At 34.9% G+C, this 13,666-nt stretch overlaps 3 protein-coding genes across 6 annotated transcripts in view; 2 read left to right on the forward strand and 1 right to left on the reverse strand.

Annotated features, from left to right (window-relative positions):
• Positions 1-27: 27 nt before the first annotated feature.
• LOC306851122 (transmembrane protein 120A-A-like) lies at positions 28-11,749 on the forward strand (the record flags this gene model as incomplete). 3 transcript variants are annotated; one of them, XM_079387229.1, is made up of 13 exons in its annotated part: positions 28-176; positions 7,910-7,968; positions 8,047-8,165; positions 8,255-8,371; positions 8,468-8,527; positions 8,923-9,018; positions 9,098-9,187; positions 9,367-9,432; positions 10,687-10,748; positions 10,857-10,949; positions 11,029-11,093; positions 11,238-11,306; positions 11,424-11,749. In XM_079387229.1, the coding sequence occupies 11 exons, from the start codon at positions 8,140-8,142 to the stop codon at positions 11,532-11,534; spliced, it is 855 nt and encodes a 284-aa protein (XP_079243355.1). In that variant the 3' UTR covers positions 11,535-11,749. The 3 variants fall into 3 exon arrangements, with proteins under 3 accessions (XP_079243355.1, XP_079243356.1, XP_079243354.1); XM_079387230.1 differs by lacking the exon at positions 28-176 and adding an exon at positions 6,051-6,261; XM_079387228.1 differs by lacking the exon at positions 28-176 and having other exon boundaries at positions 7,900-7,968.
• On the reverse strand, positions 641-6,665 carry LOC306851124 (lysophospholipase D GDPD1-like). Of its 2 annotated transcripts, none has more exons than XM_079387232.1 (10): positions 6,176-6,665; positions 5,658-5,700; positions 5,147-5,282; positions 4,962-5,007; positions 4,170-4,291; positions 3,939-4,028; positions 3,713-3,846; positions 2,746-2,805; positions 2,459-2,510; positions 641-2,285 (listed from the first exon to the last, which is right to left on the reverse strand). In XM_079387232.1, the coding sequence occupies exons 1-10, from the start codon at positions 6,309-6,311 to the stop codon at positions 2,148-2,150; spliced, it is 957 nt and encodes a 318-aa protein (XP_079243358.1). In that variant the 5' UTR covers positions 6,312-6,665; the 3' UTR covers positions 641-2,147. The 2 variants fall into 2 exon arrangements, with proteins under 2 accessions (XP_079243358.1, XP_079243359.1); XM_079387233.1 differs by having other exon boundaries at positions 6,574-6,647.
• Positions 11,750-11,973: 224 nt separating the features above from the next.
• Positions 11,974-13,666, forward strand: part of LOC306851462 (S-adenosyl-L-methionine-dependent tRNA 4-demethylwyosine synthase TYW1-like) — a 69,508-nt gene continuing 67,815 nt past the window's right edge. Inside the window, exons 1-3 of the mRNA XM_079387711.1 lie at positions 11,974-12,163; positions 12,577-12,707; positions 13,162-13,296. Of these exons, the coding sequence (XP_079243837.1) occupies positions 12,103-12,163; positions 12,577-12,707; positions 13,162-13,296 (327 nt within the window). The 5' untranslated portion in view covers positions 11,974-12,102. The remainder of the gene's footprint in view (positions 12,164-12,576; positions 12,708-13,161; positions 13,297-13,666) is intronic.

Consider the following 13,666-nt stretch of genomic DNA (forward strand, 5'->3'; position numbering starts at 1 on the left):
GAACGTGAAAAAAATCAACCAATCATTATTTAGGCTGGGATCTACCTGCAGAGCTAACTGAGTTTAGGCAGAATTTATCGTCAAAACCTCATTTGTTCGTTTAGTACATATTTAAGCTACTTCATCGTGTTCACTCTGTGATGAAGTCGTTTTAAGGTCCTACCAAATACAACTATGTAAGTATATTCTTCATTTTAAACTTTTTAAACAACACCTTGAAGTAGGAAATAGCAGGAAGGCATATACAATTTAATCTAGAAAAGTAGTTAAATGTACGGTTGAAGACGTTTTCATGTTGCATACATTATTTATATTATGTTATGTCGAAGTATATGTGTAAAATCATATGATACTTTCACAAACAGTGCTTATATTTGATACATGTTTGATTGGTCAGAGCAAGTTTTAGTTCTTATCACAGAGCGTCCTCTTCTGGTCAAAATGCGTTTTTTTCCAGTTATAGTCTGCATCAGGGGATGATTTTTAAAGTAACACATTTATATCTTTGTGGACACATTAAACTAGTGATAATTTGGAAACTGTGCTTTAAGAGGTACTGTAAAAACCTCCACAGGCCCAAAAGAGTTTTGTTGGAGTATGTAATTGCTTTGAGAACCCATAATAAAAACAAAGTCTGTTTAAATTCATTTATAAAATATATTTAATGGCAGTATATTCAAACAGAATTGTGCTTCCGATACCAAATATTCTATATAATAACTAATCTTTGAATTACAGTACTATCATTTACAATTAAAACAGTGCACTAAATTCATACACAACCAATGAAAGTGGCTTGGAGAAAATTAAAATTAAACACAGCACAAAGCTAAGAGTTACTGTATCTGTACACTTCACAAAAGAGGGAAATACTTGAACTTCACAAATACTTTTATTTTAAAGATTATTCTAAAGTTTTAAGATTGAGTTACTGTCATGTCAGTTTTGAATGCATTCTGTTTTTCCTTAAAAAAGTGAGAAAATGTTTCTGTTTACGATCCCTTTCAGTACAGCAAAATAACCAGCATTTTAAAGATAAAACCTTTTCCTGTCCTAGCAAAAGTACATTCAAATGTCATATGAACACTACATGCTACACTTGTTTGTGACCCTTGATACACTCCAACACAACTTCTTTCATCGGTGTATAAGATACATAACCAGTCAAAAGCTTGGACACACTTGACTGACATTGTTTTTCATGATCACAAAACCTTTTGACCTAAAGCCTATTGCTTGAATACATAAAAATGCTTTTAAAGACAAATATGAGGTTTCCCTATGCATGAAATTGTTTACTAATTTTACCTATTATTTATTGTATTATTATTATTATTATGAGTTGGAGTAGATATTAAATGAAAGCAGAAATAACTTTTGAAGCAGCTCAAATATGAGTTTTCACTTGTATAAATTGTTTTTAATGGTACATAACTACCATACTTTCTTTAATATTATAACATTGTAATGTTGACATAGTAACAATGAAGATTGAGTTGGTGTGTCAAAACTTCTGACTGGTCATATATTAAACTACACTTTAAGCAATAGTGAGGCATCGTTTCAGCCACAACTTATCTCAAAATTGACAATCTCTTACTGTCAAAAGAAACAAATTCACAAAAACAAAATATACACATCAAATCAAACCACAGAGAAAATATGAAAATGTCTAATGCCTTCTGATTATTGGTCTCTCAACAATCCCATAGTACACCCCTGAAACTAGTATTTATTTTTAGTGCCCTGGAAAAACTTGTCATTTAGACATTTAACTCTTTAGTGAGTTCAGTGTTATTGCAGAAACTGATGTACGGCAAGTACTTGTGGGATTTGCATCCTTGCATTGTAATAACAATAACATGAAAGTGCCAGTAGAGAATGATGATCATGACACCATCCCAACATGATTATGAATCCACCTGCTTTTTATGGATAATGTGTATTGCTATGAACTTAAATCAATAGAAGGATTTCATGACAACCTGTTTGGTTTAAAATGGCTCTGTTTGCAGATGAATGCAGAACTGATAGCTGCCACTTCTACACTCATAAACATAAACATCAATGAATGTTGGGTAAAAGGCCCATTTAGAGGCCAAAGATCAGTGGAAAAGCATATTGATAGTTTACTTTGGCTGACAATCTTATTTAAGAGTGGTAGTGTAGTTGTTTTTCTCCATGAACTCCTTTAGCTTGGTGGGATAGTCTGTCATAATCCCTGTAGCCCCAAGGTCAAAGGCACGTTTAAAGTCCTCCTCGTCGTTCAACACCCAGACATACACCTGGAAAAAACAAAGACCAGTGGAAAAGTCCCATGATGACATTCCAGTCAAGAGTGAAATGCCATTCAAAGCTCCTGCCATCTGCTCATGCACATCACCGCACTCAAAGCAATGTTTGCGCATAAAGAACAAGTGGTGTATGACCTAAATCTCATTTGGAGATTAGCACTCACCTGTATTCCTCTGCTCGTCAGATGATCGAATAATGCTTTTCTCATGAGGAGCCTGAAAATACATTCATATCGTAATTCTAGCATATTTACAACTCTAGCAAGTATTAGAATAACATGGCTAAGCTTAAGCGTTTCTTTATGCATGTAATTACTTTCATTACTAAGACCTGAATGTGCAAAAACACTAAACAAGGCAGTTAACTACTTTCCCATAAGAGACACATAAACAGTGTTAAGTAAATATTTAGGTTAAAGGTTTATTGAGGCCAGAGTGCCCATAAACTTACGTGTCTGCCAACCATGTTATGAAACGCTGACTCCGTGTCTGACGCTCAGGATCTTTGAGTCTACAAGAAACAAAATCTTTATCACTTCTCAGATTTCCAAAAAAAAAAAAAGTCTAGCAAAGCACTAGTTTTGTGAGCATACAAAGCTCATCTGCTGAGCCTGAATGTACGAAGGACCAAATTTAAAGATTTTTTTAAACACTAGAAGAACTATAGGAGCATGTACACTTTATTGCCAAAAGTATTGGGACACCCCCTTCTAATGAACAGGTTTGACTACTTTAGTAATATCCATGAGTACAATGTTTAATGTTTAAGCATATAATGATATTCTTTTATAGCAACAGTTTGGGCAGGACCCTTTTCTATTCTAACATGACAGTGCCTCATAAGGCAAGGTTCAAAAAGAAATGATTGATTGAGTCAGTGTGGAAGAACTTGACTGTTCTGCGGAAAGCCAAGTCCTAATCCCAGCTGAGCACCTCTGGTGTGATTTTAAATGCAGACCTTGAGCCAAAAACTCATCACCAAACACCATTCACTATATGGACAAAAGTATTGGTATACCCCCTTCTTTAGAATAGAAAAAGGCACTTCCAAAACTGTGGCAACAGAGATGGAAACATAGTTCATGTATTTAAAAATTGTATTTCCATCTCTGTTGCAACAGTTTTGGAAGTGTCTAAAATGACAGTACCCATATGTACAAGTCATTGGTGTTTGGTGATGAGTTTTTGGCTCAATGTCTGCATATAAAGTCACACCAGAAGTATTCAGCTGGGTTTCTGCAGACCAGTCAAGTTCTTCCACACTGACTCAATCAATCATTTCTTTTTGAACCTTGCCTTATCCACAGTGGCATTGTCATGTTAGAATAGAAAAGGGTCAAACCTGTTCATTAGAAGGGGGTGTCCCAATACTTTTGGCAATATAGTGTATGCATGACTAAAATTCATATGTTCCTCACTTGGAAATGATTGAAGGCATGGGAATTTCCAGGAATTGTTCCTTAAGCGGGACGAAGGGCAGGAGGCCTGTGTAGAAAAGACCGAGTAACAGCAGCACTCTGGACAAACTGAACAAGATTGGGATTTGTGGGTTCTAGAAAACAAATAGAAAAACATCAGATATTGACATTATTTTTGCATACTTTATTGTTCAGTTATTTTGTTTACTAATAACAAGTGTATTACCTCTTTGTAACATTTCTTAACGATTTCGTTTCTGGAGTTTCCCCAGACGGTCAGATGCTCCCTGTTGTATCGGACAACCAGCTCGGACACCTGACAGAAAAAAGTACAACTCTATTTTGCTTCTGGTGAACTCGTCTCACCAACCTGATTAATTTTAGTGGTGACAAGCAGCTGCACAGACAGCGGATTCAAGGAAATTAAAAATGAGCGGGACAGCAGGAGCCCACAAACCTTCTTGATGAGAGTGTCATTGTTGACCTTGATGTCAATGTTTACAGGAGTGCTTGGGAAAGCTTCAAACACGTCTCTCAGCAGAGGGATGCGCTTGTCATCTCCTCCTTCACAGTAGCACTCTGAAACACATCAGGAATAATGTAATAGTTGGACATACATGTCTTAGTTACCATTAAATGCATACAAAGCATATTTGAAACGTCTATACAGTGGCTGAAAAACCAAGACCACATGTGCATCTGTTTTGGATTTCATTTCAGTAAAAAGATGAACTGAAATTTGAGAGAAAATATGAACCGAAAAGTAGAATTTTTTTTATTTCATAATAGGAGTTCGCATGATCAACTTTACAAATTTACTTTCATTTGATTAGTGACAAAGAAATGGATCACAAAAAGTTTTTTCTTATTCATTTTGCATTATGACATTTACAACTTATTTATTTTAATACTACAACTTTGTTTCCAGGATTCAAATACAATATAAAATTATTTAAAAAAAATTATAATTTAAACATTTTATTTTGTTTAGTATATTCTAAGAAAATACTTAGAAAATAGAATACTGAGTAATTCAATTTGTTATTTCTTTGTAATTATTCATCAAATTTACTAGCTATTTCGAAGCAAAGCTATTTTTTTCAATTTAGATTTTCAATCCCAGATTTTTAGGGTGGTCTCAGTATTGTACTTCACTGTAACATATTAGTAACACTACAGACACATTGGGAATCTGCTTGATTATACCTTAAATCAGATTTGTTGAACATTACCTGGACTGAACACTCACCTCGTTTAAAAGACACCCCAAGCTTACAAAGGTAAGGTGGAAGATCCTAACACACAAACATTTTCAGAATACAGCATATATTTACATAATGACATAAGAGTTTAAGGCCTCCCACAAATTAATCAAGCCTTGAAACATTTGGACTGCGATTGTGAATACAGGATGTTTGAAGTTTCTCTACTCACTGTATAAGCCACATCTGAAATGTATGCATTAATTCCAGTCGACCGCTTCAGGTTGGAATCGTGCAACACCACTACCTGCTCATCCTTGGTTAAATGACAGTCCAGCTCCAACATGTCAGTGCCCAGTTGAACAGCACTGAGGGAGAAGAAAATGTACAACAGATGAGTTAAGGAAGCATCTGTTCATAAATCATCAACATGGAAGATTTTCATCCAGGCCTGCGTTTCCCAAAAGCATTGTAAGCTTTAGTACATCATAGACCCATTGAAACCAATGGTTCTACGATCAACTAAAGCTTACAATACTTTTTGGAAATGCAGCCCTGATCCTCGTAAAAAACACAATTTTGTCATCAACTGATAATGCCACTTGGACGAATGATGAAGAAAACTTCAGATGCTTCTGAATTCTTCAAGATCAAGTATACAAAGTTAACTACGCATGTTTTAGTACAGTCATACTCATCAGTGCAATTCCAAGCAATAAATCGCCGCCAATTGAAAAACTCACTGCCTGAAGGCTGCCATTGTGTTCTCCAAGTTCTCACCAGCTCCTGCAGATGAAGAAAAACATTAATAGCAGTGCTTGGTATTTGCTTTTATTAGTCAACTAATTTCTTTAAGTGATGTTTATGTTCAGACTGAGTGTAGTTTCTGCAGTATTCCAGGGTTCACAGTCCACCCTTCAGTTTGTAGTCAAAGTCATTGATGAAACCCTTTGAACAAACACTGGCCCAACATGAAGGTATTATGAAATATGACTTAAAGCTAAAAAAAACAGACTTTCCATTACACCGGAGGAAAAAATGTTCCAAGTGCATGACTTAAGGCTACAGTCAGCAATGTTATGAATGCAACCCTGTAAGATTCCTAGTGAGCTTCCTACCTAGTGAGCTTCCTACCTAGTCAGCATTTTGTAACATCGCTGTTCACTAGATTTTATTGGAGTACAAGGAAAAAGAGTGATTGGATAAACGACGAAAAGCCACGGAGTGCTGTAGACGTGATAAAGCAGCGTTTGTCACTCACCGCCGCGGTGTGAGATGTGTCTGCTCCGGAAGGCTTCTTTCTTTCGCCGATGCAGCAGAGACGGACACTTGAGCAGTAACGCGGAGGTGAGCACATAGCCGGTAACCGTGGATAAAACATAAACCGCGGCGCTCATTGTTACTTTTATCAGTCGGACAAGCAAGACAGTCCTGTAAAGCCACTTATATAACTACAGTTCATTGAAAAGTGACGTTCAACGCGACAGTCTGCAGAAGTCAACGCACCCGGTATCATACAGCACCGCTGGCTAGACGCCGCTGCCGCGCTTTAACAGCGATCAGAAGAAAGCCGAGTGAAGCTATAAAGCAGAGCATGTAGCGTCAGTCACATTAGAGCCTTCTTTATTTGCACCGTCATGCATTTCTCTGTAAACCCACCCATGGGCTTGCAATCCAATGTTTCTTGACAGGCCACCCCCCTACGCAGTTTACATATTTCTCGGGTCAGTAATAATACTACAGTCGCAGGAACGCGCATGCGCACTACAAGGGTCTGATGACGCGAGTGAACGCAAGAGGATGCTCATGGACAAATAAAGTCCTTCGTGTCAGGTCCATTCAGCTTTAAACAAAAAAATTGAAACTGTTTTCCCTTACAACAAAGAGTCAGTGAAAGAAGGCGATTAAAGTGATCGTTCACCCAAAATGAAAATTCTGTCATCATACTCACCCTCAAGTTGAAAAGTAAGTATGGAAAAAATAGTATGGAAATCAATGGCTACCGTCAACTGTTTGCTTACAAACATTCTTCAAAATATCTTCTTTTATGTTCAACAGAAGAAAGAAATTTAAGAAAGCGAGTATGATGACGATTTTGTTTTTGGATGAACTATCCCTTTATTAATTATCTTTTCATGTCCAAATAAAAAATACCCTTATTTGTGTGATTTTGTCATTTTCTAGCATTAAATATATAAAACATTAAAATTGTCAGTAAATTTAATACAAATGCACAGTTTATGTGACATATCTAATACTCACAAAAAAACATGGCATTTTTGTATCTAATGTTTTAAAAGCTAAATAAATTAATGGGACACCAAAGTGCGCTGTATTAAATTGAAATGACAGTGAAATTTAAAAGACAGTCAGTTAAAGATGTTAAAACAAAAATCTCTATATTTCACTTGAATGCTGGCATGATGTGAAGTATAAGGTGTTATCTCTCGACTAAAGTTCAAGATCTCATTGTTTCAGCCGTTCTCTTACTCTGCAAGAGCTTTTTACATCAATGGAATTTATGATTATTGGATTATGCAACCAAGGCATGGGACTTCAGCATGAATGACTAGACTATGTTCTCTAAAGTAATAATCTATTTAGACGTGCAATGAATGTCTGTAATAAACACAATTCAACTTTATACACAATTCCTCCATTGGTTAGAATCCACAGTGTTGCCCTAAATATGCAGCCCATCTGACATATTGCAAGCAACCAAGTGTGTCAAAGGTCAGTCAAATTGGTCTGTCAAAGTTCACTACAAAGTTCAAACGTATATTGCAATTACTAAGAAATCAGATATACGGCAAAGATTGTCAATTGAAATGCTTCTAAACTGAAGCTCTCTTTAAGTACAGCATTTAAGACGTTGCTGTGTTTCCATCACAGTTGTTTTTTTTTACTGAATTTGCCTTGTAATCTAATCTAAGAAAGAGGAACCTGGTTAGTTAAACTGAGTAGTTGTAACTGATAAAGTTCTTCATGTCGACAGCACTTGCGAAAGCCCTTCAAGAATGGAAGTTTCAGGAGAAAGAACTGCAGCAGCTTCAGGTAAATGATTTTCTGAATTTGTCATGAATGTCAATACATGTTACATTTGTTCTGAATACATTTGTTCTGAATGTCCAGGAGACCCATCGGCTTTACCTGCAGAAGTTAGAGGAAGTCTCCAAACTTCAAAAGAGCTTTGCTGCCTCCATTGCTCGACAGAAAAAGAATTTAATGGAGAATTTAAAGGCTTTGACTAAGTAAATAAAATGTTTTTTTTTTGTTATGCTGAACCTTTATTGAATATGATTGTTGCCTGCTAATTTGCCATTTCTGTTCCCAATCAAAGATTTAATAAAGGGCTGACAGAGGAGGAGAAGAATGAGGTTAAGGAGGCCAAAGATCACATCCGAAATGTGCCGAGCCTAATCTTTCAAATGGAATCATTTCTTCCTAAGGAAAATGGGTACTGAAAGATTGTTCAAATGAATGTTTCAACTAAGCTTTGTTATCAGAAGCTGTAAATACATATTAATTGTTATTTTTGCCTTATCTGTTCAAGGATTTATCTCAGTCTTGTCCTTGGGAGTGTGAATGTCAACCTTCCAAGCAAAGAAGCCAAGTAAGCACCAAAAAAAGGCATACTTTAAAATATTTCAAATGTACTTAAATACTGAATATCAATAGATTTGTAACTTTGTTAACTTTATACATACTGTACATGATCCATTTATTTTTCATAAGAAATTAAGGCTTGTTTTCAGAGAATATATCTGGAGTTTTCTTGCACCATTTGCATTTGGCAAATAGGTTTTGTGTTTACAATTTAAGAATAAATACATTTATAATTAAAAAACTGAATTATATTTATTTAAACAAAGAATTTACAACAAAATAGAATAATAACTCATTTACATTTAAACCTTAAATAAATAAATACATGCATTAATTTCTTTCAGCTTTTGTAGAATACAGTATTGAATACATCACCTTATACCTGTAAACGTTTTATTATAGAGCTGAATACAAGGATGAGTATGAAAGGTTCAAGCTGTATGTGACTGTGACTTTGTTCCTGCTGACCTTCGCTTGCCGCTTCTTCATCAGCTACAGGTAAGACTGAGTTCACACAGGTCTGACTGACACACTATCTCTCATATCACATTTCATGCCTGTCTTTGTGTGTCTGGAGAGTTGTAGATGCCCTTCTTAACTTCCTGTTGGTTTGGTACTATTGCACACTGACGATTCGTGAAAGCATCCTCATCAGCAATGGATCCAGGTCAGAAACTGTCAGATGAAACTATCTAAGAGACATTTCAGGTTTGAATGTGCATTGCTGCTGTCACACAAGGAATGTTTGATCAGCAATGGCTTTAATAAGCTGTCTCAAGACCCTTCTCTTTTTGGCATGTGTCATCTGTACAATCTTTTATTTTTTATTATTTTTTTTTTTTTTAGGATTAAAGGCTGGTGGGTTTTCCACCACTACATTTCCACCTTTCTGTCTGGAGTCATGCTAACCTGGTGAGTCATTTCAAACTATTCATTTCAGACCTACTGTTTGCCTTAAAATCAACATAAATTGTCATTCACATGTTATTTTTGTAGTGTGATGTACTTTTGAATGAAATAGCCTGACCAAAGTAACACCAGTGGAAAAGGACAGATATTAAGTGCAAGAGCAAGTTATTACATCTTGTTTAGATATTACAAAGACAACACAGCAGTGTTTTTGTCTTAACTAAACTATCCACCTTTTTCTTCGACGTGGAAGTAAGCCTATGGACAAGACTTCCGGTTCATTAGCCGCTATAGGGAAATAACGAGAAGAATAACAACATGCAGTGAACGGTAAAACTGTTTGCACTACAAACCAGTGTGTTCACAATTAAGATAATACGTTAAAATTATATGCTAACACACACCAATTTTCAATATCAAGCAGCAAAACAAACTGTTTTGTACACTTAAAAATAGCTGGACTCGGATGACACCGGAAGCCAGACCCATAGAATTTACAAATGGCCACGGCCATTTTTACGGGAAGAAAAAGGTGGATAACTAAAATTAAACTATTTAAAATTTGTAATATTTGTATTAAAGTTTAAATAAAACAAGAAATAAATATTAGATAAAATAGCAACAAATTAAAAATAAATAATTATAAAATACAATAATATAAAAACAATAGAATTATAAGTTGAGGTACTGAAATGAAAGCTAAATATTAAAAATAAAAACTAATAATATTAACAAAAGCACATAACGAACTTAAACTAAAATGACCTAATTTAATAAAATAATAAATACAGTAATAGTATGAAAATAATTCTAAAATAACACAGCAGTTGTTTTCTTTGGAATAAATCCTTGTAAATCATTGAGGAGTCCAGAAATGTGCAAAAATGTAAATAGGCACAATTTTATGTTGGTTTTAAATACATCAGCACAATTAGAATGAGTTATTAAAACCATAAAACATTTTTTGCTATTTGAAATAAAATAAACTTTAACTGAAATAAAATACCATATAAAAATACTTTGCCAAGGCAGCACTTCCCATTTTCATTTAGTTTATCTTGATGTACAAATTAATGAATGACATAAAAAATAAAAAATGACAAAACAACTAAACTTTAACTTAAAATGAAAATAGGAAATATAAAGCTTTTTCAAAATAATAATAAAAAAAAACAGCATAGTAGAAGTATACTAAAATAACCCTGAATGCTGCTACATTCGGTTTGCCCTCAAACAACACTTCTGTTGTATATGTAGGCCAGATGGTGAAACATACCAGTCTTTCAGGAACCAATTCCTGGCCTATTGTTTGTATCAAAGTAAGTTAGAAACTCTTCATCGATACACCACCTTGTAAAACATCTGTTGTGGGAAAAATACCAACAGTGCAATATTGAGCAATTCTGACGTATCACTTTCTCTCGCAGGCTTTGTGCAGTGTCTTCAGTACTACTATCAAAGTGGGTGTCTCTACAGGCTAAAAGCACTGGGAGAAAGACACAACTTGGATTTGACTGTTGGTAAGGATTTCTGGGTTCACAATATAAAGAAAATCTGCCAGTGTAAAGCTGTTTATCAATGAGCTTTTTGTTTACACAGAAGGCTTTCAGTCATGGATGTGGCGGGGACTGACGTTTCTTCTTCCCTTTCTCTTCCTGGGCCAAGTAAGTGTTTGTCTATCCTATAGAATATATCAATGCAAAGCATAATTTCTCATATATAAAGAATAAAGCTTTGAAAATGGAACAGCGTATGAATTGCCTTATGAAAGTAATCCTTTACTGTATATCTTGGTCAATGTGTCACAGTTCTGGCAGCTTTGGAACAGTATTTCTCTCTTCAGAATGGCTCAGATGCCTGAAAGTAAAGAATGGCAGGTCAGTGTTGTTTTGTAGACCTTTCCACAATATCATAATGAAATAATAAGTTAAATCCACTCACTTGACCTCTTTATTTTTTTAATTTTTTGTTGTTGTTGTTGTTTTTTGGTTCAGGTGTCCATGTGTGGCTTCTGCTTTCTGGTTCTGTTTGCAGGAAACTTTTTAACTACACTCGCAGTCGTCCGTCACAAGCGCAAAAACCAGCAAAACACCAAGAGTCTGTGATTTTTAAGAGCTTTCATGTAGAAATGTCAAATTAAAAATGTCATATTTGTACAAAACATGCAGATTTATGTTAATAATGGGTCTTACGCAATAATCAGTCTTTAAATTTGTATTGTCTTTCAGAAAACATGCAGAATGCATTTTTAGTACAAAGTGGGATGTTGAACAATCTGTAATACATTTGTTTGTAGAAGTGGAAAACCTGAATAAACTCTAAAAATTAAAAGTGTTATTTGTTTTTTGTGAAATAAATGTAACATTATTAAAATATTAGCCTAACACTATTTTAACGAATTGACTCATTCCATAAGAATAATGTTACTTATATCGTATAACTTAATATTGTTTATTACACGATTTAAATAAATTATATTCGTATTAGTCATTCAAGTAGTGAAGAATCACGTGGAGAGTTAAATGACCTAAGATGACCTCATTTTCCCAGCATTCCTGTCATTACAATATGGCGGCGTCCGTCGACATGCATTCGTAAAGTTAGCTACTTATTTACATGCGACGTATGACGTTAGATGTTTGTCTGGCTATTGCTATAGATTTATAAACAGTGATGTTGTTTTTAGCGGTGATATCGTGTTTGCTGTATTGTACAGTCGGCGCTGAGAAGCCAGGTAACGTTAGGGTTTATATTGCAATGCATGGCTGACAAGTAGCACGAAAATGAGTTAAATTAAACTGTTAATCAGATTATAGATCAACAGTACGGCAATGCTAAAGCAATGCACATGCACTCATTTTTGCAAGGCACTCTCAATTGTTATGGATCGGACGAGTTTCACGGTTAGGCTGTGTTTCAAAATCTAGTGAGCTTCCTACTTAGACAGCATTGCTAGACAACCCAGGCGCCTTTCCAGTTTCAGTGTTTTTAAACGCTGCTATAATAGTAAACATGCGGCATCTCACTAAGTTTTGACACAATGTTCTCATATCGCTTGTATGTCTCATCAAAAACGATGTCGATTATTGTTTGTTTGCATATTTCCCGACAAGTCAGTGTGTAAACTATATTCCCGTGCATTCACAGGTGCTTTGAATGTTATTTGGGATTTGACTGAGAGCTGCCTGCTGGCTGTGTGGCAGAACAGGTTATATGTGTACACTACTGCTGCTGTTCTCATTGGAGTCTGGTTTACTGTGAACATGCTTTTCAAAAAGGTAATGAAATGTGTTTGCTCTTAAAGCCTCTCTGCAACTTAGTTTTGGTTGCATTTTATTTTGATAGTCCACTTTAGACTTTCTACTAACTATAAGTAACTTTGTAACTACATGTCAACTAATTCTCGTTAATTTGCAACTACATATCTACTAACTCTCAGAGTAGACTGTTAGGTTTAGGTTTAGTAGAATAAGTTGACATGTACTTGCAAAGTTTCTTATAGTCAGTATGTTGTATGTTGTGGACCCATCAAAATAAAGTGTTAGAAGATATTAAGCAGACAGTCATTAATACTCTAATGACTGCTAGTTGACATGTAGATGCAAAGTTACTTACTGTTAGTAGAATATCTAAAGCGGACTATCAAAATAAAGTGTTACCAATGTTTTTGTTAGTTTTTTTCTCTTGGTTGCTAATAAACACAGCTTAATAGATTGTATTTTTTCTTTATAGAAAAAAGTGGTTGACCCTGTAAGTCCTCTGCATTATAAATCTGTGAAAAAACAAGAACTTGCACCTGAAACAGAAAACGTCATTCACGTTTCTGGGGTCAAAGTGTTCTATGGATCACAGACAGGAACTGCAAAGGTTTGGAATAATTAGGAAGTTTTAGAAAGACATTTCTTGTGCTCACCAATTCTGCATTTATTTGATTTAAAATACAGTAAAACGGTAATATTGTGAAATATTTCTACAATTAGAAATAACTGTTATCTATTCTTGTATTTTTACTTTTAGAAGTAATTTATTCCTGTGATACAAAGCTGAATTTTCAGCATAATGAGCCTTCAGAAATCTTTTGTGACATTTATTATTATTATCAATGTTGAAAACAGCTGTGCTGTTTAATATTTTTGTGGAAGCCATAATATGCTGCCATTCAAATGTTTGGAGTAAGATTTTTTATTTTTTATATTTTTCGAATTCAGTACGGACGCGATAAATTGATAATGTTAAG

This window comes from Barbus barbus (assembly GCF_936440315.1).
Source record: "Barbus barbus genome assembly, chromosome: 31".
Classification (NCBI taxonomy): domain Eukaryota; kingdom Metazoa; phylum Chordata; class Actinopteri; order Cypriniformes; family Cyprinidae; genus Barbus; species Barbus barbus.